The sequence below is a fragment of the Mus caroli genome, unplaced genomic scaffold (assembly GCF_978045245.1).
Source record: "Mus caroli unplaced genomic scaffold, Mus_caroli_1 scaffold_18, whole genome shotgun sequence".
Classification (NCBI taxonomy): domain Eukaryota; kingdom Metazoa; phylum Chordata; class Mammalia; order Rodentia; family Muridae; genus Mus; species Mus caroli.
This window is the reverse complement of record NW_028227273.1, coordinates 74172079-74186427: the sequence shown is the minus strand read 5'-3', so window position 1 is coordinate 74186427 and position 14349 is coordinate 74172079. Positions and strand designations below refer to the sequence as shown.

The window sequence follows — 14349 nt, the reverse complement described above, 5'->3', positions numbered from 1 at the left end:
AAGGTGTAGTATATTTTTGCTTTCTGGATTATATTAGCAAACATTGTGTATTTGTCTCTCTACCTAGCAAGAATCTCCATTCTTTTAGAGTTGCAGCTGCTATTTTTACTAGAACCTCCTTTGTCATTTTTAGTGAGTTGTGTTTTCAAACCGTTCCCCATTTCCATAAACATTTCATATTTTAACTCTTTCATTCTCCTCTTTTTTTACAGACATCTTAGATAACTCTTTTTGAGTTCATATACATATGTAGAGGAATAAGCATTGTTCTTAGAGCCTGATTAAAACTGTAGTATTTGATTCATTCATATATATATATATATATATATATATATATATATATATATATATAGTCAGTGAATTACACACACACACATATAAATTGTTAGTGAATTACACACACACACACACACACACATATATATGTGTGTGTGTGCGCACGTGTGTGTATGTGTGTGTGTGTGTGTGTGTGTGTCTCAGGGAGAAAAAGGGACACTTTGAAAAGTAATTATCAAGTTTATTTCTAAGTTGTAAATAGTTTGTGAAGAAAGTTATCTAAGAAAATACAGAAAAGAAGAAAGATCCCAATTCGGGTAATTGAAAATAAAATATTTTTCCTTCTCCTCTTTGTGGAAGAAGTGTTCTTTCAAAAAAAAAAAAATTCTCCTCAGCTCAGTTCCTCTGACTCTTCTCTTTGTCCTCAGCACATATATATCTTTCAAAGTACATGATTACTGGGTAAAAACTTCATCACAATTTCACACATAAAATCAAATAATTAATTGAAATAGAGGTTTATAACAAAGAATGTTTATATGCATATCCATTAGGAGTAATTATCTGTCTAAACATTCATCATCTGTCACAGCTCCAGAGGTTCATTGAAAGTTAAAAACCAAAATTAAGTTATTAGTGAAGTTATGTATAGATAAATTCAGTCAATATAATATCTTTTTCCTAGCACCTATAATAAATCATGGTTCCCTTTTTATGACCTTTGTTTAATTGTTTTACAACCTCTTGGAATGTGCTCTGAGTATGAGAAAGTCCGGTTACTATCTAGAAGCAATTAACTGGTGTCACATGGGAGACTGTCAGAGTTCTCTTTGCATTTTTGACTATCTAAAAATGACATAATTGGAGTCCCACTATTTAAAAAAATTAATAAACACCAATATAACATAAAAAATTCTTATAGGCTCATCATTAAGAACTAAAAAATTGTTTCCTTCCAGTTGGCACCAGTGCCAGGCCATCTTGGCCCCGTACTTGTTGGATAGTACCTGAGTCTCCAGATGACTCTCCACCCCATAGGCTCCCTAGCACACCCAGGATCTTAAGAATCACAGGTGAGTGGAACACAACAACTATTCCAGTACAATATGGGGCACCTGGGAACAGCTGTAGCACAGACACAAGAACTCTGCCCTGTCAGTGGCTCAGGATCCTTCAGGCTGGCACTAATGCCAGGCCACATTGAGCCGCAACCCTCTGAACAGTCCCACGGTCTCTTGAGGACTGTGCACCATACAGGTGCTCTACCACATCCAGGATCTTAGGATCACTGGTGAGTAGAACACAATATCTGTTCCAACAGAACCAGGAGTGCTTGTGGACAGATGTAGCACAGACACAGGAAGACTGTCTGATCAGTGGCTCAGGTTCCCTCCAGTTGGTGCTGGTCTACCTTCGTTTCGAACTCAGTGGACAGCCCCACAGTCCCCAGAGGAGGTACCATTTCCAGGTGCTCTAACACACTCAGGGTGTTAGGATCTCAGGATCTCAGGATCCAAGGAGCTTGGACACAACAGGATATTAGGGTCTCAGAGGAAGCTTGACTGCCAAGAATTGTGACACACTCAAAATCTCAGCATCACAGGATGCCAGAATCACAGAATCACAAAGAAAGCTGGACTTTGAGAAGTTCTAACTCAACTGGGATTACAGGAAGGACAGGCTCCAATCAGACATATCCAGGGCAGGGAGCACTTGAGATAACAAGATGGTAGGAGGCAAGCATAAGAAAAAAGCAACAGAAACCAAGGTTACTTGGCATCATCAGAACCCAACTCTGCCACGATAGCAAGTCCTGGATACACCATCACAATAGGTAAGCAAAATATGGATATAAAGTCACTTCTCATGATGATGATGGAGGACTATAAGAAGGACATAAGTAACTCCCTTAAAAAAAAATACAGGAGAACAAAGCCAAACAGGTGAAAGAATTGAACAAAACCACCCAGGAACTAAAAATGGAATTAGAAACAATAAATAAATCACAAGTGGAGACAACTCTGGAAATAGAAAACCTAGAAAAGAAGTCAGGAGCCATACATGTTAGGATCACCAAGAGAATACAAGAGATAGAAGAGAGAATTTCAGGTAGAGTAAATACTATAGAAAGCATTGACACAACAATCCAAGAAAAAATGAAATGCAAAATGTTCCTAACTCAAAGTATCCTGGAAATACAGGACACAATGAGAAGACCAAACCTAGGGATAATAGGTATAGATGAGAAGGAAGATTTCTAACTTAAAGGGCCAGAAAATATCTTCAACAAAATTATGGAAAAAAACTTGACCAACCTAAAGAAAGAGATGCCCATCAAAATAAAAGAAGCCTACAGAACTCCAAATAGTTTGGACCAGAAAACAAATTCCTCCTGTCACATAATAATCAAAACACCAAATGCACAAAACAAAACAGAAAAAGAAAAAGAATATTAAAAGCAGTAACGGAAAAAGGTCAAGTAACATATAAATGCAGACCTATAAGAATTACACCTGATTTCTCCCCCAGAGACTATGAAAGCCAGAAGATCTTAAACAGATGTCATACAGAATCTAAGAGAGTACAAATGCCAGCATATGGTAAAATATTCAGCAAAACACTCAATTACCATAGCTAAAGAAAACAAGGTATATTATGACAAAACAAATTTACACAATATCTTTCTACAAATCCATCTGTTCAAAGGATAATTAAAGGGAAAAAAACAACACAAGGAGGGAAACTATGCCCTAGGAAAACCAAGAAAGTAATCTTTCAACAAACCTAAAAGAAGATAGCCACATGAACAAAATTCCAATCCTAACAACAAAAATATCAGGAAACAACAACAACTTTTCAAAAGTAAAATTACCAAGATGAACTCTCAATACTGAACATCTATGCTCCAAATGCAAGGGCATCCATATTCATTAAAGAAACTTTAATAAAGCTCAAAACATAATCTGCACGGCACACAATAGTAGTGGGAAACCTCAACACCCTACTCTCATCAATGGACAGATCCTGGAAACTGAAACTAAACAGAGATTCAGTAAAACTAACAGAAGTTATGGAACAAATGGATTTAACGGATATTTATAGAACATTTTATCCTAAAACAAAAGGATATACCTTTTTCTCAGCACCTCATGGTACCTTCCCCCAAATTGATCATATAATCGGTCATAAAACAGGCCTCTACATACAAAAGCATTTAAACTATCTCATGTATCCTATCAGATCAACACAGACTAAGGCTGATCTTCAATAACAACATATGCAATAGAAAACCCACATACATGTGGAAGTTGAACAACATTCTACTCAATGATACTTGGTCAAAGAAGAAATAGAGAAAGAAATTAAAGAATTTTTAGAGTTTAATGAACATGAAGCCACAACATATACAAACTTATGGGACACAATAAAAGCATTCCTAAGAGGAAACTCATAGCTATGAGTGCCTCCAAAAAGAATTTGGAGAGAGCATACATGAGTAGCTTGACAGCACACCAAAAAGCTCTAGAACAAAAGGAAGCAAATTTGCTCAAGAGGAATAGATAGGAGGAAATAATCAAACTCATGGCTGAAATCACAAAATAAAAACAAAAAGAACTTTACAAAGAATCAACCAAACTAGAACCTGGTTCTTTGAGTAAATCAACAAGATAGATATACCCTTAGCCAGACTAACTAGAGTGCACAGGAACAGTATCCTAATTAAAAACTTATAAATGAAAAGGAAGACATAACAACTGAATCTGAGGAAATCGAAAAGTTATCAGATCCTATGACAAAAGCCTATATTCAACACAATTTGAAAACAGGGATGAAATGGAAAATTTTCTAGACAGATACCAGGTACCAAAGTTAAATCAGCAGATTAAAGATCTAAACAATCCCACATTCTCTAAAGAAATAGAAACAGTCATTACTAGTCTCCCATCCAAAAAATTCCCAGGACCTGATAGGTTTAGTGCAGAGTTCTATCAGAACTTCAAAGAAGACCTAATTCCAATACTCCTCAAACTATTCAACAAAATAGAAATGGAAGGTACTCTACCAAATTCATTCTATGAAGCCACAATTAGTCTGATACCTAAACCACATAAAGACCCAATAATGAAAGATAACTTTAGACCAATTTCCCTTATGCATATCAAGACAAAAATACTCAATGAAACTTGTGCGAACCGAATCCAAGAACACATCAAACATAATGATCAAGTAGGGATGCAGGGATGATTCAATATATGGAAATCTATTAAAATAATCCACTATATAAACAAACTCAAGAACAAAAACCAAATGATCAGCTCATTAGATGCTGAGAAAGCATTTGACAAAATTCCAAATCTGTTCATGATAAAAGTCTTGGAAAGATCAGTAACTCAAAGCACATAACTAGACATAATATATGCAATATACAGCAAATCAGTAGCCAATATCAAACTAAATGGAGAGAAACTTGATGAAATCCCACTAAAATCAGAGACTAGACAAGGCTTCCCATTCTCTTTCTACCTATTCAATATAGTGATTGAAGTCCTACCCAGAGCAATTAGACAACAAAAGGAGATTGAAGAATACAAATTGGAGAGGAAGAAGTCAAAATATCATTATTTTCAGAAGATAAGATGGTATATATAAGTGATCCTAAAAACTCCACCAGAGAACTCCTAAACTTGATAATCAACTTCAGTGAATGAGATGGATACAAAATTACCTCAAACAAATCAGTGGCCTTTCTCTACACAAAGGATAAACCGGCTGAGAAAGAAATTATGGAAACAACACTTTTTAAAATAGTCACAAACAAAATAACATATCCTGGTGTGACTGTACTTAACAAAGTGAACGGTCTCTATGATAAGAACTTCAAGTCTCTGAAGAAAGAAATCTAAGAAGATCTCAGAGGATGGAAAGATCTTCCACGCTCATGGATTGGAGGATTAATGTATTAAAAATGGCTATCTTGTGGAAAGCAATCTACAGATTCAATGCAATCCCCATTAAAATACCAAATCAATTCTTCACAGAGTTAGAAAGGGGAATTTGAAAATTCACGTGGAATAACAAAAAGCAAAGGATAGCAAAAACGATTCTCAACAGTAAAAGAACCTCTGGTGGAATCATTTTCCCCGACTTCAAGCTGTACTAAGGAGCAATTGTGAAAAAAAAACCAAAAACCAAAAACCAAAAAACAAAATAAAACAAAACTGCATTGTACTGGTACAGTGACAAAGAGGTAGATCAATGGAACAGAATTGAAGACCCAGAAATGACACACACCTTTAGTCACTTGACCTTTGACAAAGAGCTAAAACCAAAAGAAGACATCATTTTCAACAAATGGTGCTGGCTCAACTGGAGGTTAGCATGTAGAAGAATGAAAATTGATCTATTATTATCTCCTTTTATACAAAGCTCAAGTCTAAGTGGATCAAGGAACTACACATAAAAGGAGAGACATTGAAACTTATAGAGGAGAAAGTGGGGAAGAGCTTTGAAAATATGAGCACAGGCAAAACATTCCTGAACAGAACACCAATGGCTTGTTCAGTAAGATCAAGAATCATCAAATGGGACCTCATAAAATTGCAAAGCTTCTGTAAGGCAAAAGACACTTTCAATGAGAAAAAAGGACAACCAACAGATTGGGAAATGATCTTTACCAATCCTAAACCCAATATTGGACTAATGTCCAATGTACATGAAAATAACTTCAGAAGTTGGACTCCAGAAAACCAAATAACCCTATTAAAAGATGTGGTAGAGAGCTAAACAAAGAATGATCAACTGAATAATACTGAATGGCTAAGAAGCAACTAAAGGGGGGAAAAATGTTCACTATCCTTAATCATCAGGGAAATGCAAATCAAAACAACCCTGAGATTCCACCTCACACCCATCAGAATGGCTGAGATCAAAAATTCAGGTGACAGCAGATGCTGGCAAAGATGTGGAGAAAGAGGAACACTCCTCCATTGCTGATAGGATTGTAAGCTGGTACAACCAACCACTCTGGAAATCAGTTTGGCAGTTGCTCAGAAAATTGAATATAGTTCTACCAGAAGATCCATCAATTCCTCTCCTGGGCATATACCCATAAGATGCTCCAACTTGTAATAAGGACACATGTTCCACTATGTTCATAGCAGCCTTATTTATAATAGCAAGAACCTGAAAAGAAACCAGATGTCCCTCAACAGAGGAATAGATACAGAAAATATGGTACAATAACACAATGAAATTCTACTCACCTATTACAAACAATGAATTCATGAAATTCTTAGATATATGGATGGATCTGGAGGATATCATCCTAAGTGAGGTAACCCAGTCACAAAAGAACACACATGATATGTATTCACTGATAAGTGGAAGTTAGCCCAGAAGCTCATAATATCCATGATACAATTTGCAAATCACATGAAACTCAAGAAGAAGGAAAACCAAAGTGTGGACACTTCAATCACTCTTAGAAGGGGGAACAAAATATCCATGGAAGGAGTTACATAGACAAAGTTCAGAGCAGAGTCTGAAGGCATGACCATCCAGAGACTGCCCCACCTGGGGATCCATACCATTTACAACTTCCAAACACAGACACTATTGCAAATGCCAGCAAGATATTTTTTAGAGGAAACTGATATAGCTGCCTCCTGAGAGGCTCTGCCAGTAACTGACTAATACAAAAGTCGATGCTCACAGACATCCATTGGACAGAGTATGGGATCCCCATTGAAGAGCTAGAGAAAATACCCAAGGAGCTGAACGGTTTTGTAATCCCCTAGTAGGAACAACAATTTGAACTAATCACTAATCCCAGAGCTCCATTGGAATAAACTACCAATCAAAGAAAACACACACATGGAGAGACTCATGGCTCTAGCTGCATATGTAGCTGAGGATGGCCTAGTTTGTCATGAATGGCAGGAGAAGCCCTTGGTCCTGTGAAAATTCTATGCCCTAGTGTAGGGGAATGCCTGGGCCAGGAAGCAGGAGTAGGTTGGTTGGGGTACAGGGGATGGGGGGAAGATTAGGGGATTTCCAGAAAGAGGCTAGGATTTGAAATGTAAATAAAGAAAATAACTAAGTAAAAAAAAAAATCATTTACTTGTATATATAGCACCACTATAAGTCAGTACATTTTCCTGCATCTACAAAGATCTGCTCTAAATTGTGGGTAAATACCTTATGATGGTTATATATATTTAATACAAAGAGGAAAAGCATATTTACAGCAGGAATCTTTCCTAAAATGATTTATTCCTGGGCCTTGCCTTTTGGACCTTTCTCAAAGATATAATCTTAAGTAAACACATTTCAGAAAAATAACCTGGTGGCTATTAGCTTGTCCTCTCATGGCTCCTGAGAAAACTTAAAAGTGTGGGATTAGATATATGGGCAGAGAGGGTAGATTCTTAATTAGGTGGGTGCTTTTGAGAATTTGATCAATTCACTAAATTGCTAATAAGTGTAAATATATTATCATTATTAAGATTTTAAAGGAAATTTTTTATGATGTGTAGGAGGACTTGTTCAGCAATTAAGGGTCTGATTTTTCCAGAGAATCCAAGTCTGTTTCCTGGCAATAATATTAGGCATCTCACAAACATCCAAATTTTGAGAATTCAATACAAGTACTGGACTGAATGGGTACAAACATGAAAGGCTCATATATTCACACATAAATACAGACACATACATAGACGAAAAGAAAGAAATAAGTTAGTCATAATAGCATTAACGTGATTGCAAGCAACAGAGGTGTTGAACATAAAAAGCGAGATCAATAACCTGGTAGCCTGAGTATATGAAAATTGCTTATTGTATCTCCTTAAGTATATCTAGGAAAATAAATATAGTGTTCTTTTGGGGGAATACATGCATGTGTTCTAAAATTAATTTCATTTTTTTACTGAAATGATTAATGAAGATCTTTGATATCACCAACAGAAATGACAAAAAATTTCAGAAATTACTTTTAAATGAAAGCAGAAAGATAAAAATAGAAATAAAGTAGTATAGTCCAAAGGACAGGAATTGATAAGTACTAATTTTAATTTGAGAAATAAGGTCAATGACAATTTTTCATGTATAAATATTAAATATTTAAATATATACATATAAAATTTAAAGATACATTATTTTAGAGAATTCCACACATATGAGGAATTAAGTAATACTCACTAATAAAAGAAAAAAGGACTCAAAATCTACAGTCACAAAACAATGATCAGAGGCAACTTCAATAAAACAGAGTTGATCACACTCTTTTGCACACATAAATTTTAAAGAACATTAATTATAATAAATATATATTGAAAATGAAAAATATTTGTATCATTTTTTTCTTGAGACTATACAATGATTGTGTCATTTCCTCCTTACATTCTCTTTAAACAAATTCTTATACACTTCCCTTCTCATTTTAATGTCATGGACTCATTTTGATTAATTGCCCAGAAGGACTTAAACTTGCACAACACACGCACACACACACACACACACACACACACACACACACACACAATTGCAAGGAACTAAGGACTACTATGAAATAATTTACCCAGGTATAATATTTTTTTATAGGAAAGGTTATAATTTTCCTCAGGAAAATTTTACCTAAAATCAGTTGATACCTGTCTAATTAGTTATGGAATGTGAATGTGTTAGTTGGACAACACATCCACCTCTAGGGGATGAATGGTACAATAGTCCTTACAGGGCTGACAAAAAAGGGCCATCAGTTGTTACCACAGTGAGAACTTGTCAAAAAAACGTATGCCACATAGTCTACAGTATATGCTATGGGCTGCTATTGTTTGTATTTTTACATTTGATCGAATATACCTCTGCAGATTATGTCTTCCTTAGAATAAACACAGAAAAAAGAGAGCTCATTGAAAAGACTTTACCGCCAAGGAAAAGTGCAAATGGGATGAATGAAGGCCAATAGTTACAACAGGGTAGGCAACAATGAATAACTTTTGTAGTTAATTAAAATAAGAAGTAAATACTCACAGCCATTCATTGGACTGAGCACAGGGCCCCCAATGAAGAAGCTAGAGAAAGTACCCAAGGAGCTGAAGGAATTTGCAGGCCCATAGGAGGAACAACAATATGAACTAACTAGTACCCTCCGAGGTCTCAGGGACTAAACCACCAACCACAGAATAGATGAGGTGGGACTCATGGCTCCAGCTGCATATGAAGCAGAGGATAGACTATTTGGTCATCAATGGGATGAGAGGCCCTTGTTCCTGTGAAGGCTCTATGCCTCAGTGTAGTTAGAAATGCCAGGGCCAGGAAGCTGAAGTAAGCAGGTTGGTGAGCAAGGGAAGAAGGAGACAGGGGATTTTCAGAGGGGTAACCAGGAAAGGGGATAACATTTGAAATGCAAATAAAGAAAATATCTAATAATAAAGTAAATTAGGTATCCAAGGAATTGTGTTGGGATTCAAAATTTTTTGTACTGAAAAATGGCATTGCTGAAATTCAAAGAAAGAGTGAGATCAATTATAATGCCAAGTCAGAATCTCAATATAGTTAGGAGTGGAGCCATGTTCACTACTAATATATATGAGGGAAAACATGGTAGAGAGAATCCAGAATGGCATTATCCACATGAGAAATGTTCTAGAAAATTGGCTAGTCTTTTAATATATAGAATTTTGAAGAATGGTTCATAACTCCAGTAAAATAAAGTTTATTCAAAACAAAATTGCCTAGAATTGAATTTTTGTGATACATCAGTTTTATCAAGCCATGCACAGTAAAAACGAATATATATTTGATCAAATATATATATTTGATCAAACAGTTTTACCTTCACCTGCAAATGTATTCTATGTCAAAAGTATGTACACACATGCAAATAATAAATGGGATAATAACTTTGTAATGACTGTGCCATAAATTTGACTATAAAGCAAGCCACTTTTCTATTCAAAATTTTCCATACTCACAAGATAAACTCTATACAACAAATGCTCTTAATATATTATAATAAAAGACACTGAATTTTGCCATCAATTTAGCTTATGTTTTCATGATATTATGCAAATTCAATGCTTTCATAGAAGTCAATCCTCTTATTTATAAGGACTAAACCAGACATTAATTGCTCATATATCTGGAAGTAGAATCTTTGCAGTGAATAATTTCCTGCTGCACAAAACAAAGAGAAACACACACCCATATACATTGGTACCTGAATAGCTGAGAGGAAAAGGCACCAGAACAGTGATTTTGTAAGGAGCATTAATTATATTGAAGTAGAAGAGGTCCCACCTAACAACCAAAGTTGTCCCAACTACTGTGCATATGAGAAAATATTATGATTTCCTTTGAGTTAACACATGTATCTCTAAAAAACTAGGAAGACCATGAAATAATTTATCCAAATAACAAATTTTATATAACCATGTATGATATATTTTAGACATTCAAAATATATTTGTTAAGGAAATAAACCATTAAGTTTTAATATATATCTAAAACTTTTTCTCCTCCACAGTCTTTGATTTAATGCAGTACTAACTCTAAAGATTGTTCCCAGCACAGAATATTGTCTCATTGAGCATAATTCAGATTAACACCTCTTTTTTGTTTTAAATTACTATTTCAATGAAATCACTTTTAGAGATTCTAAAATCTTTCATGAATTTCTTTTCATCATTTTCCACTTATTAATTTCCAACACATTTATTTGTATACTAACAGGGAATTGTTAATGTTCTAGTTCTATTTCCATAACATACTATCTATGTCCATATAGATATAAGAAGGTATTCTTGGAAAAGAAAGGTCTGGTTTGGATAAATCATCTTATTTACTTTATTAAGAAAAATATATGAATACTTCTGTGTGAATCAGCAATTCCTGTCTGACATTATCCATTAGCGTGGATTATTTAACCCAAAGTAATAAACAACACCAAGGTGAAACTCTCATAACCACTATGTCTTGGTACACACATATATAAAATAAGAATAAATCCTGCAAACCAATGGAATAAACAGGTAAACACAGAAAATCTGTCTGACAATAAAAATTAAATTATCAAACAAACATTTATAATAAATCAAGAGATAGATGAAACATCTAAGGAACACAGAAAAGTGACATCATCTAATAACACAGGCACTAACATGACTTCAAAAATGCTAAGAGCAACAAGGTCAGGCTTAGAATAAGTCATTCTTCCTTGAAATCTTAACACTGAAAAGTATTCAGACATTGTGGCATAACAAGAATGTCAAATAGAAGTTAATGGTTAGCAATCCAACAAGGAAATTAAGGTGAAAATAGTCAAAGTTTCCACTTGAGTGAGGAAAATAATCTAAAAGGAAATAAAATGATGAAAGATTTTAGAAACTCTCAGAGCAAATTTTTCAAGGTAAAAAAAAAAAACAGTAAATAAATTTTAATGACTACACCCTCAAAATCATAAGAATTCTGAACTCAGAAAAAAAATTAAGGTACTTACTGTACATAATTGTCCACATATTGATATGGTAGAAATGAATGTGGCTTTCTCTTTTCAGTGTAGAAAGTATGAACAGGGAAAAATGCACCAATCATCACATCTCCTTCATGCTGAAATTGTCCAGTAATTGAATAGAAACATTTACTAACATTTCCCCTGATAGGAATTAAGTCAGAGCAAACTTTGTGATTCTGCACGAGCCACCCCCAAAAAATCCAGGAGAACATCCTATTAATACATGGGTCAGCTTGATGTAGATCACAAAATGTCCAGTATATATATGCTGGGATCAAGTTTTTGTGACCATGTATGTTTGAATTTGTTCATAACTCAGTCTGTCACACAAATCACTCTAAGGGATTAAAAATGTCAATGGGAATTTTGAAACTATTCTTTCCTTTAGACTCTGCTGCTGATGCCCACTATTCATGTGAAAAACAAGTTGAGAAAGATAATTGTTCATATTCTTCTGTAGCCAAAGGCACTTTGACTTCATCAAACTCTACAAACACCAAGAACTCTGGGTTGATCTTCTCTTGGGATAAATTGGCTAAGCATATGATGCAAGAAACGTTTAATATGAAAAACAATTTAGGTTGATTCCCACTGTTTACATTAGAGCTGATCAACTAAGTGAAAAGGAAAAGGCTAAAAAGAAAGTATTTCAGGTATAACCACTCAAAATTAATATATTGTAAAGCTTTTAGTGGAAGCTGACAAGTGTGAGATATGGGAAAAATCTTCCAAACCAGTTTTTACAATATGGATTGATGTAGCTGATCTCAACATCTTCTGTTTTTAGCCCAATAATGGACTTTATTTTTAATATCTGTAAACTTTATACAATATGAAAGCTTATGAGAAATATCACAGTAAGAAGTACAATTACAATGTTCAGTTCATTTGTATTTAACCATTTTCAACAAATTACTTCTATCATATTTAGTTCAAAGTTCTGTAAAGGATTTTTGTCAAATGAGCACAATGAAAAGTGCATTTAAAGTTTATACTTAGAAAGCAACCTAGAGAAATGTTAGTTTTTGGATTTGTGACTAAGGTAATATTATCAGAACTTTGCTGATTAATGTTCACCATTGTACTTTGGAATGCCCACCATTAATCAACTTTTGAAACCCACAAAATACCTGAGATGGAATATTTTTACCTGAGTAAGCAGTATGTGCAGACCGAGTAGCCTATTTTAAAGAAAAAGTTACTGGCTCCTGTGACAGTTATCCAAATATTTATCTGCATCAGTGGATGCATTCATTTTGGCAGCCATGCCCAGAAGTTCTGGGAGACCTGACTGTGAAAGAGAAATTTTTTTAATGGGGTTATTTGATTTTCTGGAGTCCACCGTCTTGAGTTCGTTATATATATTGGATATTAGTCCCCTATCCGATTTGGGATAGGTAAAGATCCTTTCCCAATCTGTTGGTGGCCTTTTTGTCTTATTGACGGTATCTTTTGCTTTGCAGAAGCTTTGCAATTTTATGAGGTCCCATTTATCAATTCTTGATTTTACAGCACAAGCCATTGCTGTTTTATTCAGGAATTTTTCCCCTTTACCCATATCTTCGAGGCTTTTCTCTACTTTCTCCTCAATAAGTTTCAGTGTCTCTGGTTTTATGTGGAGTTCCTTAATCCACTTAGATTTGATCTTAGTACAAGGAGATAGAAATGGATCAATTCACATTTTTCTACATGATAACCACCAGTTGTGACAGCACCATTTGTTGAAAATGCTGTCTTTTTTCCACTGGATGGTTTTAGCTCACTTGTCAAAGATCAAGTGACCATAGGTGTGTGGGTTCATTTCTGGGTCTTCAATTTTGTTCCATTGGTCTACTTGTCTGTCACTATACCAATACCATGCAGTTTTTATCACAATTGCTCTGTAGTACATCTTTAGGTCCAGCATGGTGATTCCACCAGAGGTTCTTTTATCCTTGAGAAGAGTTTTTGCTATCCTAGGTTTTTTGTTATTCCAGATAAATCTGCTGATTGCCCTTTCTAATTCATTGAAGAATTGAGTTGGAAATTTGATGGGAATTCCATTGAATCTGTAGATTGCTTTTGGCAAGATAGCCATTTTTACAATGTTGATCCTGCCAATCCATGAGCATGGGAGATCTTTCCATCTTCTGAGATCTTCTTTAATTTCTTTCTTCAGAGACTTGAAGTTCTTAACATACAGATCTTTCACTTCCTTAGTTAGAGTCACACCAAGGTATTTTATATTATTTGTGACTATTGAGAAGGGTGTTGTTTCCCTAATTTCTTTCTCAGCCTGTTTATCCTTTGTGTACAGAAAGGCCATTGACTTGTTTGAGTTAATTTTATATCCAGCTACTTCATTGAAGCTGTTTATCAGGCTTAGGAGTTCTCTGGTGGAATGTTTAGGGTCACTTATATATACTATTATATCATCTGCAAAAAGTGATATTTTGACTTCTAAAAAATGGGGCTCAGAGCTGAACAAAGAATTCTCACCTGAGGAATACCGACTGGCTAAGAAGCACCTGAAAAAATGTTCAACATCCTTAATTATCAGGGAAATCCAAATCAAAACAACC

The 14349-nt window shown here is 34.9% G+C and overlaps 1 protein-coding gene across 1 annotated transcript in view; it reads right to left on the bottom strand.

Annotated features, from left to right (window-relative positions):
• LOC110288695 (vomeronasal type-2 receptor 116-like) overlaps window positions 1–12342 on the bottom strand; it is a 34802-nt gene extending 22460 nt beyond the window's left edge. The window contains 1 exon segment of the mRNA XM_021154975.3: window positions 11774–12342. Coding sequence (XP_021010634.1) covers window positions 11774–12000 — 227 coding nt within the window. The 5' untranslated portion in view covers window positions 12001–12342.
• Between the last annotated feature and the right edge of the window lie 2007 nt (window positions 12343–14349).